Source organism: Aphelocoma coerulescens, chromosome 15 (assembly GCF_041296385.1).
Source record: "Aphelocoma coerulescens isolate FSJ_1873_10779 chromosome 15, UR_Acoe_1.0, whole genome shotgun sequence".
NCBI lineage: Eukaryota > Metazoa > Chordata > Aves > Passeriformes > Corvidae > Aphelocoma > Aphelocoma coerulescens.
In genome coordinates, this window is record NC_091029.1 from 5,565,028 (window position 1) to 5,581,290 (window position 16,263).

A 16,263-nucleotide genomic window follows, 5' to 3' on the forward strand; every position below is an offset into this window, starting at 1 on the left:
TCATGCTGGAATTCCAGCCTAACTTCCCAAGGCAACAGACTCACACACTGCGCTGGCAGCCCCCGGCTCCTGGGCCCAGTGCCCGTGTCCCAGGGCATCAGGCCAGCATGGACCTTGCTCTGGACTAGAAAACAAGGATGCAGGGGGAACCTGGAAGGAAGTGGAGCCAGAGGTGAGTCACCAAAGTCCACAGGAAAAGTCTTCATTAGTTCTGATGCTTGTGGGAAAAAATTAGTAAACAACAGTCATTTTTTAAACTTAAAAACACACATGGTTTACAACAGAACATGAGTACTTCAGTCACAAGCAAATTTGGTTTTTCACTTGCTGAAGGCAAGAGAACCAGTTACACATTCCAGGCAATAGCTGTATCTGGGAATCACCAGACAAAGGAGCATACTCCAGGGTTACACACAGGACTAATAAACTGTATGAGATTCTATACAGCACAGTTTCACAGCTGTAAAAGCAAATATCTCTCAATGAGCAAAACACCTTAAACATTTAATAATAAAAACATGGCTAAAGCAAAAGAACACGAGTATAAATAAATCAAAGGAGACTCCCGATTCAGTGAAGCAGCACACGCATTCAACTCTCTTATTTGGGTATTCTAATAGAGACAAGGCATGCAAATGACTTCTCAGAAGCCACCTGAGCAAAGGACCAGCAGTACCAGGGCCTACAGTACCACTCGTTGCTGCACTGTCTCATTTTCTGTGCCACTCAGACCTGGGGCAGCAGAACCTCCTGCGTGGGTCTGCACGAGCCCCTTTCCTGAGGCTACTCTGTGCAGCACATGACGGCAGCACTGCAACGGCGCCAGGCCAGCAGAAATCCCAGCCGCGCTCACGTGAGGCTGCTGGCAGCACGGACTAAATAACCTCTGCTGAGATTCGCTGGGACTACAGCTGAAAACAGAACCTAGGCCGACATGAACACAGTTTGCATCACATCACAGCAGGAATAGGAATTTTTTTTTTGCTCAGATGAGTGAGATGTCTGACAGTTCAGAGAAGTTCAGCCGTCTCGTGCACCCCCTGCACAATCAAATTTGGTTGCCCAAAATCAACTCGATTTGGACACAGACAATAATGCAGAGAAAAAAAAGAGAACCATCTGACATGGTGATTTAAGCATAAGCGGGTGAGCCAATACTGCCAAGTGAATCCTGACACTCTGAACAGAATCTTCCAGAGCTGAGGAGTCCAGCCAACAGCCAAGAATAATATTTCAGTGGTTCAGTCAATACAGCTGTAACCATGGCCTGGAGGGGTTTCCACAGCCGTAACCACAGGAGTGACTGCACATTCACTTGAAAATAGTAAAAACAGACATTTAAAAATCTACAGCTTGTAGACATCTTAAAACCAGTTTGAAAGGAGGCACAGAGGGACCTGAAAAATGCATCGACACTCCCACTAAGCTTGACTGTCATCTGTTTATCCTTCTTATGAGACAATGACTTGAAATAAGAACTCCCTTCACTCGGTACAATCACCTGCTTGAAAAAAACGTGAAGGAACAGCTTCAGACTAGCTGAAAAGAGATGAGGCACCAGTATACAAAGTCTGACTGATCACCCGGAGCTGCAATGGCACAAGGCACGTTCCAACCAGGACGGTCTAACACCGTTTATTCCTGTCTCACACTCACAGCCAGAGACACTCTCATGCCTTTCACATATGATTTCTATTTCTTCCCTGATGTAAGACACAGTATCACACAACATGCTATAGAAGGAGCCCTGCTGGTTCAAGCAGGCTTTCCCAAACGAAAAAAAACAACAAAATGGAAAAAAAAGAAAACAAAAAGTTTAATAGTCCACAGCTGCTAGGAGCAAAGGGTCACTGCCGCAGAGGGGCGGCACAGCGCTCGGTTTGCTGGGTTCTCCCTTCAAAGAATACCCATAAAATGCTCTGCCAAGCGCCGTGGAAAAGCGTCCTGCGCCGCGTCGAACGCTGGAGCCCCGCACGGACACCGCGCACCGCCCAGCGCGGGGCCCACCGCGGGCACCGGGACCGGCGAGCGCCGCGCCGGCCCCGCAGCCGTGTCGGGGCGCGGCCCGAGCAGCGCCCGCATCCCGCCCGCGGAACGGAGCGCCGGCGGCAGCTCCCGCGGCAGCCGGGGCGGCCCGGCCGGGGCGAGAGGAGCGGCAGCCGGGGCCTCCCGGCACTCACCTTCTTCCGGGGCTGCCATTTCATCATATTTGTAGAGCGGGGACGTGCAGCATCAAGGTGGCGCTGGGGCGGCGGGCGCAGCGGGGCCGAAGCCCGCGGTCATGCTGCCCGGCCCCGCCACCAGGCCCGCGCCGCGTCCCGCGGGACAGCAGCCGGCCCCGCCGCGCGGGCCATGGGCGGGGGCTGTGCCCAGCCGGCGGCTCCGCCCGCACCGGTCACGCCCGGGGCCCGCGGAGCGCGGCCGCTCCCGGGCGCATCGCGGGCGGCGAGACCCGAACCAGGACACGGCCCCGGCCCGGCCCGCCCGGCGCGCGCGGCAGCTCAGGGGCGGCACCGGCCCGGCCCCGCCCCCGCCGCGCGCCCCGGCCCCGCCCCCGCCGCGCGCGAGGCCGCGGCGGGAGAGCCGCGCGAGACACCGCGCCGGCAGGGGGCGCTGCGCGCGGGAGCGGCTCTTGCGCCCCCTGTCGGTGTCACCGGCGGTGCCCCCTGCCCGTGTGACACCGGCACAGAGACAGCCCGTGTGACACCGACACACAGGGACAGCCCGTGTGACACCGGCACAGAGACAGCCCGTGTGACACCGGCACACAGGGACAGCTCCTGTGACACCGACACACAGGGACAGCCCGTGTGACACAGACACACAGGGACAGCTCCTGTGACACCGGCACACAGAGACAGCCCGTGTGACACCGGCACAGAGACAGCCCGTGTGACACCGGCACACAGGGACAGCTCCTGTGACACCGACACACAGGGACAGCCCGTGTGACACCGACACACAGGGACAGCCCGTGTGACACCGGCACACAGGGACAGCTCCTGTGACACAGACACACAGGGACAGCCCGTGTGACACCGGCACACAGGGACAGCTCCTGTGACACAGACACACAGGGACAGCCCGTGTGACACCGGCACACAGGGACAGCTCCTGTGACACAGACACACAGGGACAGCCCGTGTGACACCGACACACAGGGACAGCCCGTGTGACACCGGCACAGAGACAGCCCGTGTGACACCGGCACACAGGGACAGCCCGTGTGACACCGGCACAGAGACAGCCCGTGTGACACCGACACACAGGGACAGCCCGTGTGACACCGACACAGAGACAGCCCGTGTGACACCGGCACACAGGGACAGCCCGTGTGACACCGACACACAGGGACAGCTCGTGTGACACAGACACACAGGGACAGTCCGTGTGACACCGACACACAGGGACAGCTCGTGTGACACAGACACACAGGGACAGCCCGTGTGACACCGGCACAGAGACAGCCCGTGTGACACCGACACACAGGGACAGCCCGTGTGACACCGACACACAGGGACAGCTCGTGTGACACAGACACACAGGGACAGTCCGTGTGACACCGGCACAGAGACAGCCCGTGTGACACCGACACACAGGGACAGCCCGTGTGACACCGGCACAGAGACAGCCCGTGTGACACCGGCACACAGGGACAGCCCGTGTGACACCGGCACAGAGACAGCCCGTGTGACACCGGCACAGGGACAGCCCGTGTGACACCGGCACACAGGGACAGCCCGTGTGACACCGGCACAGGGACAGCCCGTGTGACACCGGCACACAGGGACAGCTCCTGTGACACCGGCACACAGGGACAGCCCGTGTGACACCGGCACACAGGGACAGCTCCTGTGACACCGGCACACAGGGACAGCCCGTGTGACACCGGCACACAGGGACAGCTCCTGTGACACCGACACACAAGGACAGTCCGTGTGACACCGGCACAGGGACAGCCCGTGTGACACCGGCACACAGGGACAGCTCCTGTGACACCGACACACAGGGACAGCCCGTGTGACACCGGCACAGGGACAGCCCGTGTGACACCGGCACAGAGACAGCCCGTGTGACACCGGCACAGGGACAGCACGTGTGACACCGGCACACAGGGACAGCTCCTGTGACACCGACACACAAGGACAGTCCGTGTGACACCGGCACAGGGACAGCCCGTGTGACACCGGCACAGAGACAGCCCGTGTGACACCGGCACACAGGGACAGCTCCTGTGACACCGACACACAGGGACAGCCCGTGTGACACAGACACACAGGGACAGCCCTTGTGACACCGGCACACAGGGACAGCCCGTGTGACACCGGCACACAGGGACAGCCCGTGTGACACCGGCACAGGGACAGCCCGTGTGACACCGGCACACAGGGACAGCTCCTGTGACACCGACACACAAGGACAGTCCGTGTGACACCGGCACAGGGACAGCCCGTGTGACACCGACACACAGGGACAGCTCCTGTGACACAGACACACAGGGACAGCCCGTGTGACACCGGCACAGGGACAGCCCGTGTGACACCGGCACAGAGACAGCCCGTGTGACACCGGCACACAGGGACAGCTCCTGTGACACCGACACACAGGGACAGCCCGTGTGACACCGACACACAGGGACAGCACGTGTGACACCGACACACAAGGACAGTCCGTGTGACACCGGCACAGGGACAGCTCCTGTGACACCGGCACACAGGGACAGCCCGTGTGACACCGGCACACAGGGACAGCTCCTGTGACACCGGCACACAGGGACAGCCCGTGTGACACCGGCACACAGGGACAGCTCCTGTGACACCGACACACAGGGACAGCCCGTGTGACACAGACACACAGGGACAGCTCCTGTGACACAGACACACAGGGACAGCCCGTGTGACACCGACACACAGGGACAGCCCTTGTGACACCGGCACACAGGGACAGCCCGTGTGACACCGGCACACAGGGACAGCCCGTGTGACACCAGCACAGGGACAGCCCGTGTGACACCGACACACAGGGACAGCCCGTGTGACACCGGCACAGGGACAGCCCGTGTGACACAGACACACAGGGACAGCTCCTGTGACACCGACACACAGGGACAGCCCGTGTGACAAAGACACAGGGACAGCCCGTGTGACACCGACACACAGGGACAGCCCGTGTGACACCGGCACAGAGAACAGCCCGTGTGACACCGGCACAGGGACAGCCCGTGTGACACCGGCACACAGGGACAGCCCATGTGACATCAGCACACAGGGACAGCTCGTGTGTCACCAGCACAGGGACAGCCCGTGTGACACCGGCACAGGGACAGCCCGTGTGACACTGACACAGGCACAGCCCGTGTGACACCAACACAGGGACAGCCCCGGTGTCACCGGTACACAGGGACAGCCCGTGTGACACCAACACAGGGACAGCCCCGGTGTCACCGGTACACAGGGACAGCCCGTGTGACACCAACACAGGGACAGCCTGTGTGTCACCAGCACAGGGACAGCCGCTGTGTTTGATCACAGGGACAGCCCCGGTGTCACCGGCACACGGGGACAGCCTTTGTGTCCGGGCACGGTGTGTCCAAGGACGGGGACAGCCAGCGTGTCACTGGCACACAAGCAGAGTTGCTGTGTCCCAGGCGCAGGGAGAGCCGGTCCCGCAGGTGGAAGGGCTGTGCAGTTCTGGCTTCAATTGTGTGGTTGAAGGCTTTTCCCGTCGAGCTTTTGCTACCAGTGCTGGGCTGCAGACCAAAGGCAGAGCTGGGCACTGTCACACTGAGGCCATCTCCAAGGAGCCAGTTATTCTAACATCGCAAAGCTTCAGCTGTTCTGAGACTGTTCTAATAAATAAACATAGCTCAGGAGAGTTACAAATCCTCAGGGCATGAATGCAACACAGTTTAACTCTGGGCTTATATTATTGAAATGGTGCAGAGGTGCCGTTTTCTTTGCTGTGAGGAATGACCAACACTGTAGCATCTCAGAGGTAAACAATAAACTTAAAGGCAAATGTAATATCAAAACACAGATCAACAAATATTCACTGCCAGGTCCCTCGGAAATACAACAGTTGCTTCTTTCTGTTGCAGTTCCTCAGTCCTGAAGGACACTGTGCCTTGGGTCGCAGGGATGCTGGAGCACTGACAGGGGTGTTTCAGCTCTACCCTTGATGCTCAGACGTCGCTCCCTCCCACAGTGACTGCACGTACTCTGCAACGAACACAGAGCTCAGCCACCAGCCCCAAAGCTGCCTTCAGCAGGCCCCATCTTGTCCCACAGCACCCTCAGACACCAGCTCTGTGTTTCATGTTTCTGTTCCCACACCTTCCCCTGGATTATTGACAGTGCATGTGGCAGCGCAGAGATGCAAGTGAGAAATAAAGCTTTGAGAAGCAGTCGGGACTGAAAAGAACAGGTGTGGCTGCACAGAAAAGGAACTCCTGCTGGTTTTACTCCCCAGAGCTAGTGTCTCACAGAGCTATGCCCTTCTACTACACCAACAGCAGAGCCAGTGGGCCCTGAAACTCACAGATTTCCATAAATTGAAAAACTGGTATTGACAATTCTGACGAGTTCTGTACATAGCAGTTGGTGCTTGAGTCAAGAAAATAAGCGCTCAGCATCAGACAACGTTCAGCATCAGACAATGCCATTCTCCACGTGGCTGTCAGAATGAAGCTTCATCAAATTCACAGACAGATTACAAAATGTGGTGTTTTGACATAATCAACAGGAGGTTTTTGAAATTCTTCCCAAGTAAAGATAATTAACTGGAAGCAACACAGGAGCTGCTGTGAGAGGCTGAAATGTTACAGTTAATGGCTTAAACATTGTTATGAAGGACTTTTTGCCCATTATGGCAAAACTGTATAAAGAAGCTGTGACCACCAAAGTCCACCCCTCCCTGAATGTTCCTCCTTAGTTCTTACTCCAGTGATTGGCATTTCTGCTATATTTACTTTTTTTCCTGCTGTTGATAAAAAGAAATAATGTTGGCACTATTCTCAAAGCCATAGAAAATATCCACAATAGGGGCAGTATAAATGTCTGGTGTCTGGGGGAAATGACAAACGCTTTTCATTCTTCCAAAGTCAGGGAGTTATCAGACTTCCATAAGATAGAAGAAAATGCAATATGATTTTTTGGTTTCATTTTTAAGATCCCAGTTTCTCTTTCCAGAACGAACGCTCTCAGTATGTAGTGATTCAATTACCAGGAAATCCCTAAACCATCCTCTTATGCTGGCAACTTCCAGCTCTTCCATCATGAGAACAGAATCCTCAAGTCCATTTCAAAAGGAACCAATTCATTCTCTCCAGTAATCAGCAATGCCAAGAAAATTCAGGTGCTAGAGCTTCCTAAAGCTCAGTCTGAAGCAGCGGGAAAGCTGTAACTGTTAGAAAGTTGGTATTAAGGTAATACTGGTCCACGGAAGTCAAATGCTCTCAGTTCACTGAAGTGAAATGGCTGAAAGCAGTGCTCAGTTCCCCTCTAGCCCCTCTGGCCCAAAATAGGGCGTGTGGCTAGAGAGCAGCCTGTGCCAGCACTGCCCAAAGAGGACTGCGCCCCATCCCTAGAGCCTGTCTCAGGGTACTGACACCTCCATTAGAAACAGCCTTATGAATCCATTCTGAACTGGTCAGACTTCAGGACACTGGCAGGAGCTCCCAGGGAACAGAATTTATTTTTCCAAACATATGAATAAACATCTTTTATTCCTTTTACTACTTCAGAGTGAATAATAGTCATAATTTTGACTGGTTGGCACAAAATCATCCAGCAAAATGACAGGTTACACCAATACCTTTTATTTTTTACTTTCCTTGATTTACTGGTGTTTTTAAAATTTGCATTGTAGGTCTGACAATCCAGTATACGGTCCTCCTTTCCTGCAGCCAGTGAGTAGCCAAGCAAGCTGTGCATTATTAGACATATCTGATAGCTCTCAATCCTAAAACTCAATGGATAACAAACCTTTTAAAGTGTCTTCCTCAAATTAATCTTTGGCAAGAACCTAGAACTATCTGATGTACTATCACATTTCTTGCATAATCCTTCATTTTCAACAACTTCTAAGTTGATATCTTTGTTACATCCTGAAATTCCCTCTGCTCAACCCAAGTGAGCTTCACCCAGAAGTAACCACACACTGCAAGTAGGAAAAGGTCCTGTTGGAGGTGGCTTGTTGATAAGTTTGCTAGTCAGGCTATCCAAGCAGTATGAGAATTCAGTTCATTGTGTTATTCTACTTTGCAGCAGCAAAATTGGACAGTATTCAGCAGGGATGTGAAGACTGAGAGTAACAACTTGCACTTCTTCCACGTGCACTTCCCTGTGCACTGCCTGGGCTGGCAGCGTGTGGGATGCCAGCACTTTAATAACATCCACACAGCCAGAGCACTGCACACCAAGCTCCAAATCACAGAGTCCCTTGGCAAATTCAGGAAGGATAATAAAATCAAGTCCTTTTATTTCTGAATTTCTTAAAGCAGCTTTCAGTTCATTACAGTGATTCTGTCTGTCATTTGCCTCCCTCCAGCCAGAGTGCTGAAGGCAGATAAAGGATCTTGCAAGGGTTTACAGGTGAGATTGTGCATGAGGGACTGAGCTATGGCAGCTGCTGATCAAGTGTGGCCTGCAAAAGGGAGAAAGGAGTTCAGAAAATTCTGGTCTGGGAGGAGGGAACTCCAAGTACAGGAATTAGGTATTCCCTTTTAATTAATGGACCAAGTCTTATGATGAAACTCCACTTATTTTCCACCCTTTAGGAAATAAAGGGTCCAACACTCCATCATTATCTATGCCATCCTTTGGTGTTTCAAATGAAAGCCCTACTCCATGCCTTGGGGTAGAGAAGGGAAATGGGGAAGCAGTGGTGGGAAGAGAGGTGATGATGAGAGAGTGAGAGACAGTGAGAGAGAGGGAGAGAGAACAGCAGTGCCCACAGTGTCCTGTTCCATCGTCCTTCCCTTCACAGCACAGTGAGAGTCTCTGCTGGCACCTCAGCTGTGACTGTGTTACATAAACATGATGTGCCTGTGAAATATCTGCGTGATAGTCCTATGGCAAAACGCATTTCTGTAGTTCAATGGATATGAAACATATCCTAAATTTTAACTGTATCTTACCAAGGAAGGTGTTTGCTTTCAAAATTGTTGAGACTCTGTTATTGGCTTAAGAAGCTTCAGTTCTACCCTTACATGATCCTGAGCAGAAAACCATGTTTGGGACCTGCTTCTAATTATGACTTGCCCCTCCTTTTTTCCATAGGAAGCACAATTACTGCTGCTATGGAGACAAGTGTAATTCAGGCAAGATGTGGGTCAAAGCAATACTTAGTAGGCAAAGATTCACAGAAAAGTACCCTTTTTGCTATCTGTCCTGGAGAAGGGTCTTCTCCCAGTCTTCTCTTGCCAGCTTCCATCACCATCTGCTATCTCAGGTAAGAAAGAGCCAAATAACACCTGAAACTTCTCACCAGGAGAGCTGCTCTTCCTCTCTTGCCCCCTCCCCACTACCCAGTGACTCCAGCCATTCACAGGATCTGCCAGCACTCACACCATCAGCATCTCTGTGGGCATAACAGGCTCAAATAAGCTCTTACTAGCCCAAAGTGGGAGACTTTCATTAATTTAATGGAGAAGGATGTATAAATTTAGATCGTTTTTTAGGTATACTTACAATGTTATCAGGTTCCTAAACCAAAACTTTTATTCCCCGAGATCCAGATGAATTCCCTTTGCCTGCTCCTCACAGTACACCTTAAATATATTTGTATTCTTTCCAAAAAACCCAGTTGCAAGCTGTATTATCTTACATGCAGACAGTAGTGAGATTGAAAACAAACTTGCCCTTCCCGGTATGATGCTGCTTGGATTAAAGGCCAGAGATGATCATTTGCTGGAAGAGGCAATTGATTCAAAGGAAAGGTTTGTGTTGAAATGAAGGAATTCTGTGTCTGAATAAGAAATAACATCAAGAAGGACAGAGGATGGCTGTGGTACCTTTAAAGAAACTCCAGCACTGAGGAAACAGATCCATCAACACACTAGAGGAACCAACAACCTCCTAAACCCTAGCAGCAAACTAAATGTGAAACCTTTCAATTATGGTTTAAAATCACATCCTCACTTAGACACTTCTCCCAAAGAGGTGGACTTCAGATCCACCTGACAATGACATAAAGAAACTGAAAGATAAAAAAAATTAGAGTTAAAAAACTAAAAAATTAGTTCGATTTAACAATTAGCTCTTCTGGAGTTCACAGGTTAGCAGGGAGGGAGTTAGAGTTTGGTGATATACTCTGCACATTAAATTTGTCCTGTTTTTCAGGACACAGAACATACTTTCTAAATTTAAAGAAATCACAGAAGCATATGCAAAGTTTTAATAAAAATTCTTTTTTAGCTTTGTCTGAAAGGGCTACACAACAAAACTATTGTATTATAAAGGATCTGTTTTGTCTATTCAAAATTTCTCTTCCACCACTGGAAACATAAGCACGTTACACAAGCTATCCTACTCCTGAGCTCTGAGATACTCAACAGAAGATCCCATAACAGTCAGAAACAGCACTTAAAACTCTCTGAGGACTCTTCTCTTACTCATTTAGAATGATAGGCAGTTCACCTGCTGAACTTTCTTGCAAAACGTGTACCAGGAATTTTGTTTGTGTCTGTTCGCATTTTCGGTCAGGACTGTATGAATAAGAGATGTGACACAACTTATCCATATGCAGCACCATTTCTTCCCAAAGCACAGCATGCTGTATCCCACAGCTGCCCTTTTCACTGCTGCAGCAGTAAGAGAACAGAGGAAAGAAATAAACTGAACTCCTCTACAATGATAAAGTGTCTACAGACAGCTAACAAGCTCTCAAAACCAGAATCAGATAAATCTTCTTCAGAAAGATAGATGTTCAAAGAGCAATTCCTTCTGTGGGCTACAGTTATTCTGAAGAATACCCTGTCACTGCCATATCAGAGAGAACCATTTCAAAAGCAGGAAACAACCTCAAGGTGCTGTAAAACTCTACAGTATCCCTGAAATCACTGGCACAGAGACAATCTGGCCTCTCTGAGGAGCCACATCTAAGACTCTTAGAACACAATAGTTCCAGTTGGGAGGGACCTAAACCAATCATCTAGTGCAGTTTGCTGAGGAGAAGCATCTCCAGATGGAGGTTTAACTTGCACTGTTCTCATCACTGACACCACTGTCAGCCCAGGTCTATTCCCAACCTGCCCACAGTGAGCAGACACATCCAATCTCACGGGTGCAGCACTCCCCCAACTCTCATGGAGCCCATTCTCTCCAAAAGGCAGTGTCTCTATCAGACAAGCAGACACAGATGCAGTCCAGTACAATTCAGCACTACAATGAAGAGTTTCTGATGCAGTTTTAGTTAGCTTCACTATGTCGGACAGTAAAATTAGGAGAGCTCACCAAAATAAGAACTTGAGACCCTGTCAGTGACCAAGGCAACCTCAGTTAGCTTTGTCCTACAACAGTGAGGCCAGCACACTGCTACGTCACACAACTCAGTCAGAACCTGACTTCAGTGGCATTTTTCTGCATAAAGTTGTGAGAGCATTTAAGAGTAACTAGGACAGCTGTTGGCTCCAACCTAAAAATACAGAACACATCTGCTTCATTTACCTTCATGTGCTCAAACATCCAGCACTGAACAAGCATAAGGCTTAGAGTGGTACTAAAATTTTTCTACATGGAGAAGCAGGAGCCAACCATGCAGCAGTTTCCATTCATCCCTGACAGAAAAGGTGAAGGGTGAGCTATTTGCAGGAACCAAAAATAAAAAAATATTCAACCTGCACCTACATAAAAGTGTTTACTGATGATAAGAGATTGATTTAAAATACTTTTTTGAAGATTATGTAAATGGAAGTTAATTACTAGATAGTAGATTACTCCGTAATGTATTTTTGTAATTAGCATCTTTTCTTACTGAAGTTTTATTACAAAAGGTGACCCCACAGCAGACCCAAAAGCACAAATCCAGTCTTCAAGAGTCACCTGTACTCATTTCACCTTTCTTTTTCTCCAGCACAGATTTTTCCATTGTAAAAAGTGAGATTATCATCAGATACCTTAGAAACAGAGGCTTTTTGCACTGGCACAGGGCAAACAGGAAAGAATAACATTATCTGCTTCCCCAGAATGTCTCTGCTGACGTGTCTGGAGCCCTCAGAACAAGGACTCTGGTGTCACTCACAGACCCCAATGCCCAGGCCCCACCATGCAGCACAGAAACACAATTAGAACTGACATATAATGAAGTAATTATAGCTGGAAAAAAGATTGTGGTAAATATGTTTAACCCGATACACAGTAGCTCTGACAGCAGGTTCTGAATGTGTGTCAGAAATATTAAAAAAGCAAGTGTGGGAAGGAATTACCTGAATGATATAAGCCAAAATAAGAAAACAGAAGAATTAACTAAAAACCTTTCAATTTATTAAGATCTAGGAGAAATGGAAAAGACTCTACAGATCTTGAATTACACTGCTACACGATGCCTTCTTTATATGCTGCATGTACAAGCAATGACAGACAAAAGAGAGACAAATTAGTTTGATATATTCCCTCTGCCTGGGCACAGACTTTCACTGTTCAACATGACATCGTAGCAGGCTGTCAGAAACACAGTGATTGTCAGGTTTTCACACTGCTACCCAACCACCACTCTATAAGTATCAGAGTTTAGGTAAAATGCTGCCAATAGCCCATATTTACACTTCAGAGAAGTGTACTGTTATTCTTCTCCTTCTAATTAAACTGTGTAAAGGCTTAGGCCTAATAACCATGACTTTAATGTCCTAAAACTGAAACAATTTTACAATGGTTTATTCCAAACAATTCCAGGCTCAATGAAAATGAAAAAATAAAATAAAATAAAATAAAATAAAATAAAATAAAATAAAATAAAATAAAATAAAATAAAATAAAATAAAATAAAATAAAATAAAATAAAATAAAATAAAATAAAATAAAGAGTTCTTGTTGCTAGCCTCAGATGAGGTGCTACAGGAACCCTGTATCAGATAGACAAGTTGGTCCCTAAATCTGACAGCCCGGCCTATTAAATCAGTCTTTTATCTTGCTGAGTGTCCTGATCATTCTAACAGAACAGACAAAATCTGGGAACATACCTCTTGTGGATCCATCTTCTACAACATGAAGAAGTTAGCAAATGGTGCATCTTGTTTACAAGGAAGAAAACTCCTTTCTGATGACACTTGTCAGAAGTTTATGCCTTGGAGTCTGAAGTCTGGGAGCAGCTATCACACCTATCCAAGCACAGGGACACTTACAGGGCTGTGCTCTTCCTTATTAAAATGGCACAGAACACAATTTGCCTCCTGAGTTTTCCAGCTGTAGAATCACCATTGCACGCTGAGGACAGGGTCTCGCTGCCAGCACTAGTCCTCACCAGCACAGCAGAAATGCCTGGGCATGCCAGACAGGAGGAAACAGATCCCTGCTGTGGTACAGTCTCTGAGCTCAGCAGAACTACTCAACAAGTGTATGAGATGAACCTTCTAGCAACTCACAGATCTCGCATTCCTCTGAGGCAAAGATCAGAGTGCCCTTAAGTAGATCCCTCAGAAGGGCACAGTTCCAAAGATTCCAGCGTGGCAATTTACCTGTTTGACTACTACAGGAGACTTCTTTGTAGTCCTGTACACAGACCAGCAAGATTATAATATTATTCGTTACCAAGGACCCTTTTAGCAGGAAAAATCATCAGTAAACATAAAAAATATATAAAACAGAAAAAATCTCTCAAGCTTGAAATGTTGTCCCATTTAGATAAAGAATTCCTGACTTTCTGTAGGCGTTCTCCTGTTGCTGCCTTCCAGCATCTCCCCTCCTCCCTTTAATTAGGGCCTGTGCAAAAGGAGGGAGAAGCAAAGCTATATTTAACTCTCTGTACACCAATAACCAGATAATGCATTCTGTACTGAATACAAATATTTCTAGCTGACCTCAAAATCTAGGGAAAAAAAAATCTAGAAAAAAACCCCAATGTATTTTCACCCTGAAATACAGAAAATCTTAAACCCACCTTTGGCTTTATTGCATGTGAAGCACTGTTGGGTAAGAGATTCGAATAATTCCTGGAGGCCAGTTAATCTGCAGAGAGAGCTGTGCATCAGTAAAGAGAGCAATGTCTGGCACCAGAGCCTCTGCTGGAATGTGGAACCATTCTTAATAGGAAGTAAAAGTGAAAACTGGAGTTAATAGATTCCTTTGATTCTCCTCTGCTGCAAATAATTCCTATGAAGAAGCCCTCAACATGTTTTCTGGATAAAACAGGAATTTCTCCGAGCTCCTCTCTGAACAACAGAAGAACACTGGGAAAGCCATTCTACAAGGACTGCTCCCGAGAGCAGAACTTGGGCTCCAGGACTGAGAAACCCCACGGAGCATATTTGTACTCGGCACATACTGTGGCTGAGACCAGGCTCAGCACAGGACATTTCTCAGCATCTTTATAAAGATGGTTTTTCCATTTTTCAGAATGTGTTCCAGCACACACATCTGGCAGCGCTGCGGCGCGAACAACAGTTCCTGGCTCTCCGTGCATGTGTTCTGCATCCCATGACATCATGCACTCCTCAGCTTGCCAAAGCGCAGTCTCTACTGTACAGACCACCAAAACAGAGCCCCAGCATCCCTGTGGGGAACAGGGCTAACTTCCAGCCCCAAAAGTTTTCCCCTTGCAAAATCTTGTTCGATGTTTCATCTGTTGTGCTGCGTTCTCTCCCACTCACACCCATTACTCCAAAACAGTTTTCAAATCATTCCTAAATTGCTTATATTCTACCCTGCCTGTAAAGATCTTTTCCTTGCACAAGGCTGTAACTACTCAGTTACTTCCCAGCAGAACAATCCTTTTTCCTCTTATTCACAGTGGGCTTTTAACTCTTTAACAGCCTGAAAACTCAGAAATCTGTATTTCCCAAAGAAGTGTATGTTTGTTTTTCTTTGCTATGGGTAATAGTAGGCAGCACTGCACAGATTGATTGTTCTCTGGAGCTGAGGTTAATGTCTCATCTTGTGTCATACTCATTACTTAACACTGCCTCAGCAGCAAGGAAGCTCTCTGGCACATTTAAGAAAATAGGTTCTACATTGTAGGGCAAATCAGAAGAAAAATAATTCTATTATCTGAAAAATGTTCATGTTCAAAATCCTGCAAAACCTTTTAAAGAAAGGCAGACAAATGCCAGGACCAAAGGTCCATGACTTACACACTCACTGGGGGAGAGCTCTGGAGTCAAGAACTGCTGCAGGATTAGACCCTGGAATTTACCAAAACTGGCTCTCTGCTCCATCTTGTTTTATCAACCCCAAACTAATCAGCCAGAAGGAAACAGATGTACAGATACTGCAACAGGTAACAAAGTCATGATGAGAGATAAGGCTGTAAGATTTCCCTGCAATAATTTCTCTAACAGAGGCAAAAAACAAGCTTTCCAGGCCTGATTCCACTCAAAGAGGGCTTAATTGTCAAAAGGTAGAGAAAAATCGCAACAGATTGATATTTCAAAATAAAAATTTCATGCAAAGTGGTCTTGTGCAAAAGAGCCAACTCACTCATGAGGCAAGGGTCACTCAGAGGTAATCCACAGAAACAGGACAAAGCCAGAAGCTAGGTCTATCACAAATTACCAGGCACATTGGCTCGAGGCAGCAGCAGCCCATACATCCGTTTCTCCCACGACGGTACTTGCATTTCTAGATAAAGTGATTCCACTGACATCTCCTTTGCTAGCCACCAGAGCATTTCCAGATATCACTCCAATGTTCCAGAAGGGAAAAATGAGGGCATTCGTGTGATTTCAAGTCACTGCACTCTCCCAAATGAAAAAGCGATTTTTTCCTATTGCCTGCCCCCCTGCCTGAAGGTTCCCAAGCCCAACTGCTGTGTTTGGCATCAGGTAACTGCACTCAGTAATTGTGGCTACTGCCACTCACTGCACAGCACTCTTGTGGCTACTGCCACTCACTGCACAGCACTCTTGTGGCTACTGCCACTCACTGCACAGCACTCTTGGAAAGGTCACTACAGAGATCCAGTTAATGCCCTTGAGTTCCGTTTCATCCAGTATTATTATTAAAAAATCATGATTATTTTAGTATTTTTTTCCAGTGATGACCAGTGTTTAAACTAAGTAATTTGCTTTATATTAGTAGGGATTAAAACATGCTGTATACACATAATTCTGTA

General features: G+C 48.3%; 1 protein-coding gene across 2 annotated transcripts in view; it reads right to left on the reverse strand.

Annotated features, from left to right (window-relative positions):
- TTC28 (tetratricopeptide repeat domain 28) overlaps nt 1-16,263 on the reverse strand; it is a 115,515-nt gene that overhangs the window by 78,866 nt on the left and 20,386 nt on the right. The window contains exon 1 of one of the 2 annotated variants that reach the window (XM_069031297.1): nt 2,181-2,370. The exons of the other annotated variant lie outside the window; for it this stretch is intronic. Coding sequence (XP_068887398.1) covers nt 2,181-2,207 — 27 coding nt within the window. The 5' untranslated portion in view covers nt 2,208-2,370. Of the gene's footprint in view, nt 1-2,180; nt 2,371-16,263 lie in introns of those variants that run through there. 2 annotated transcript variants of the gene reach the window in all.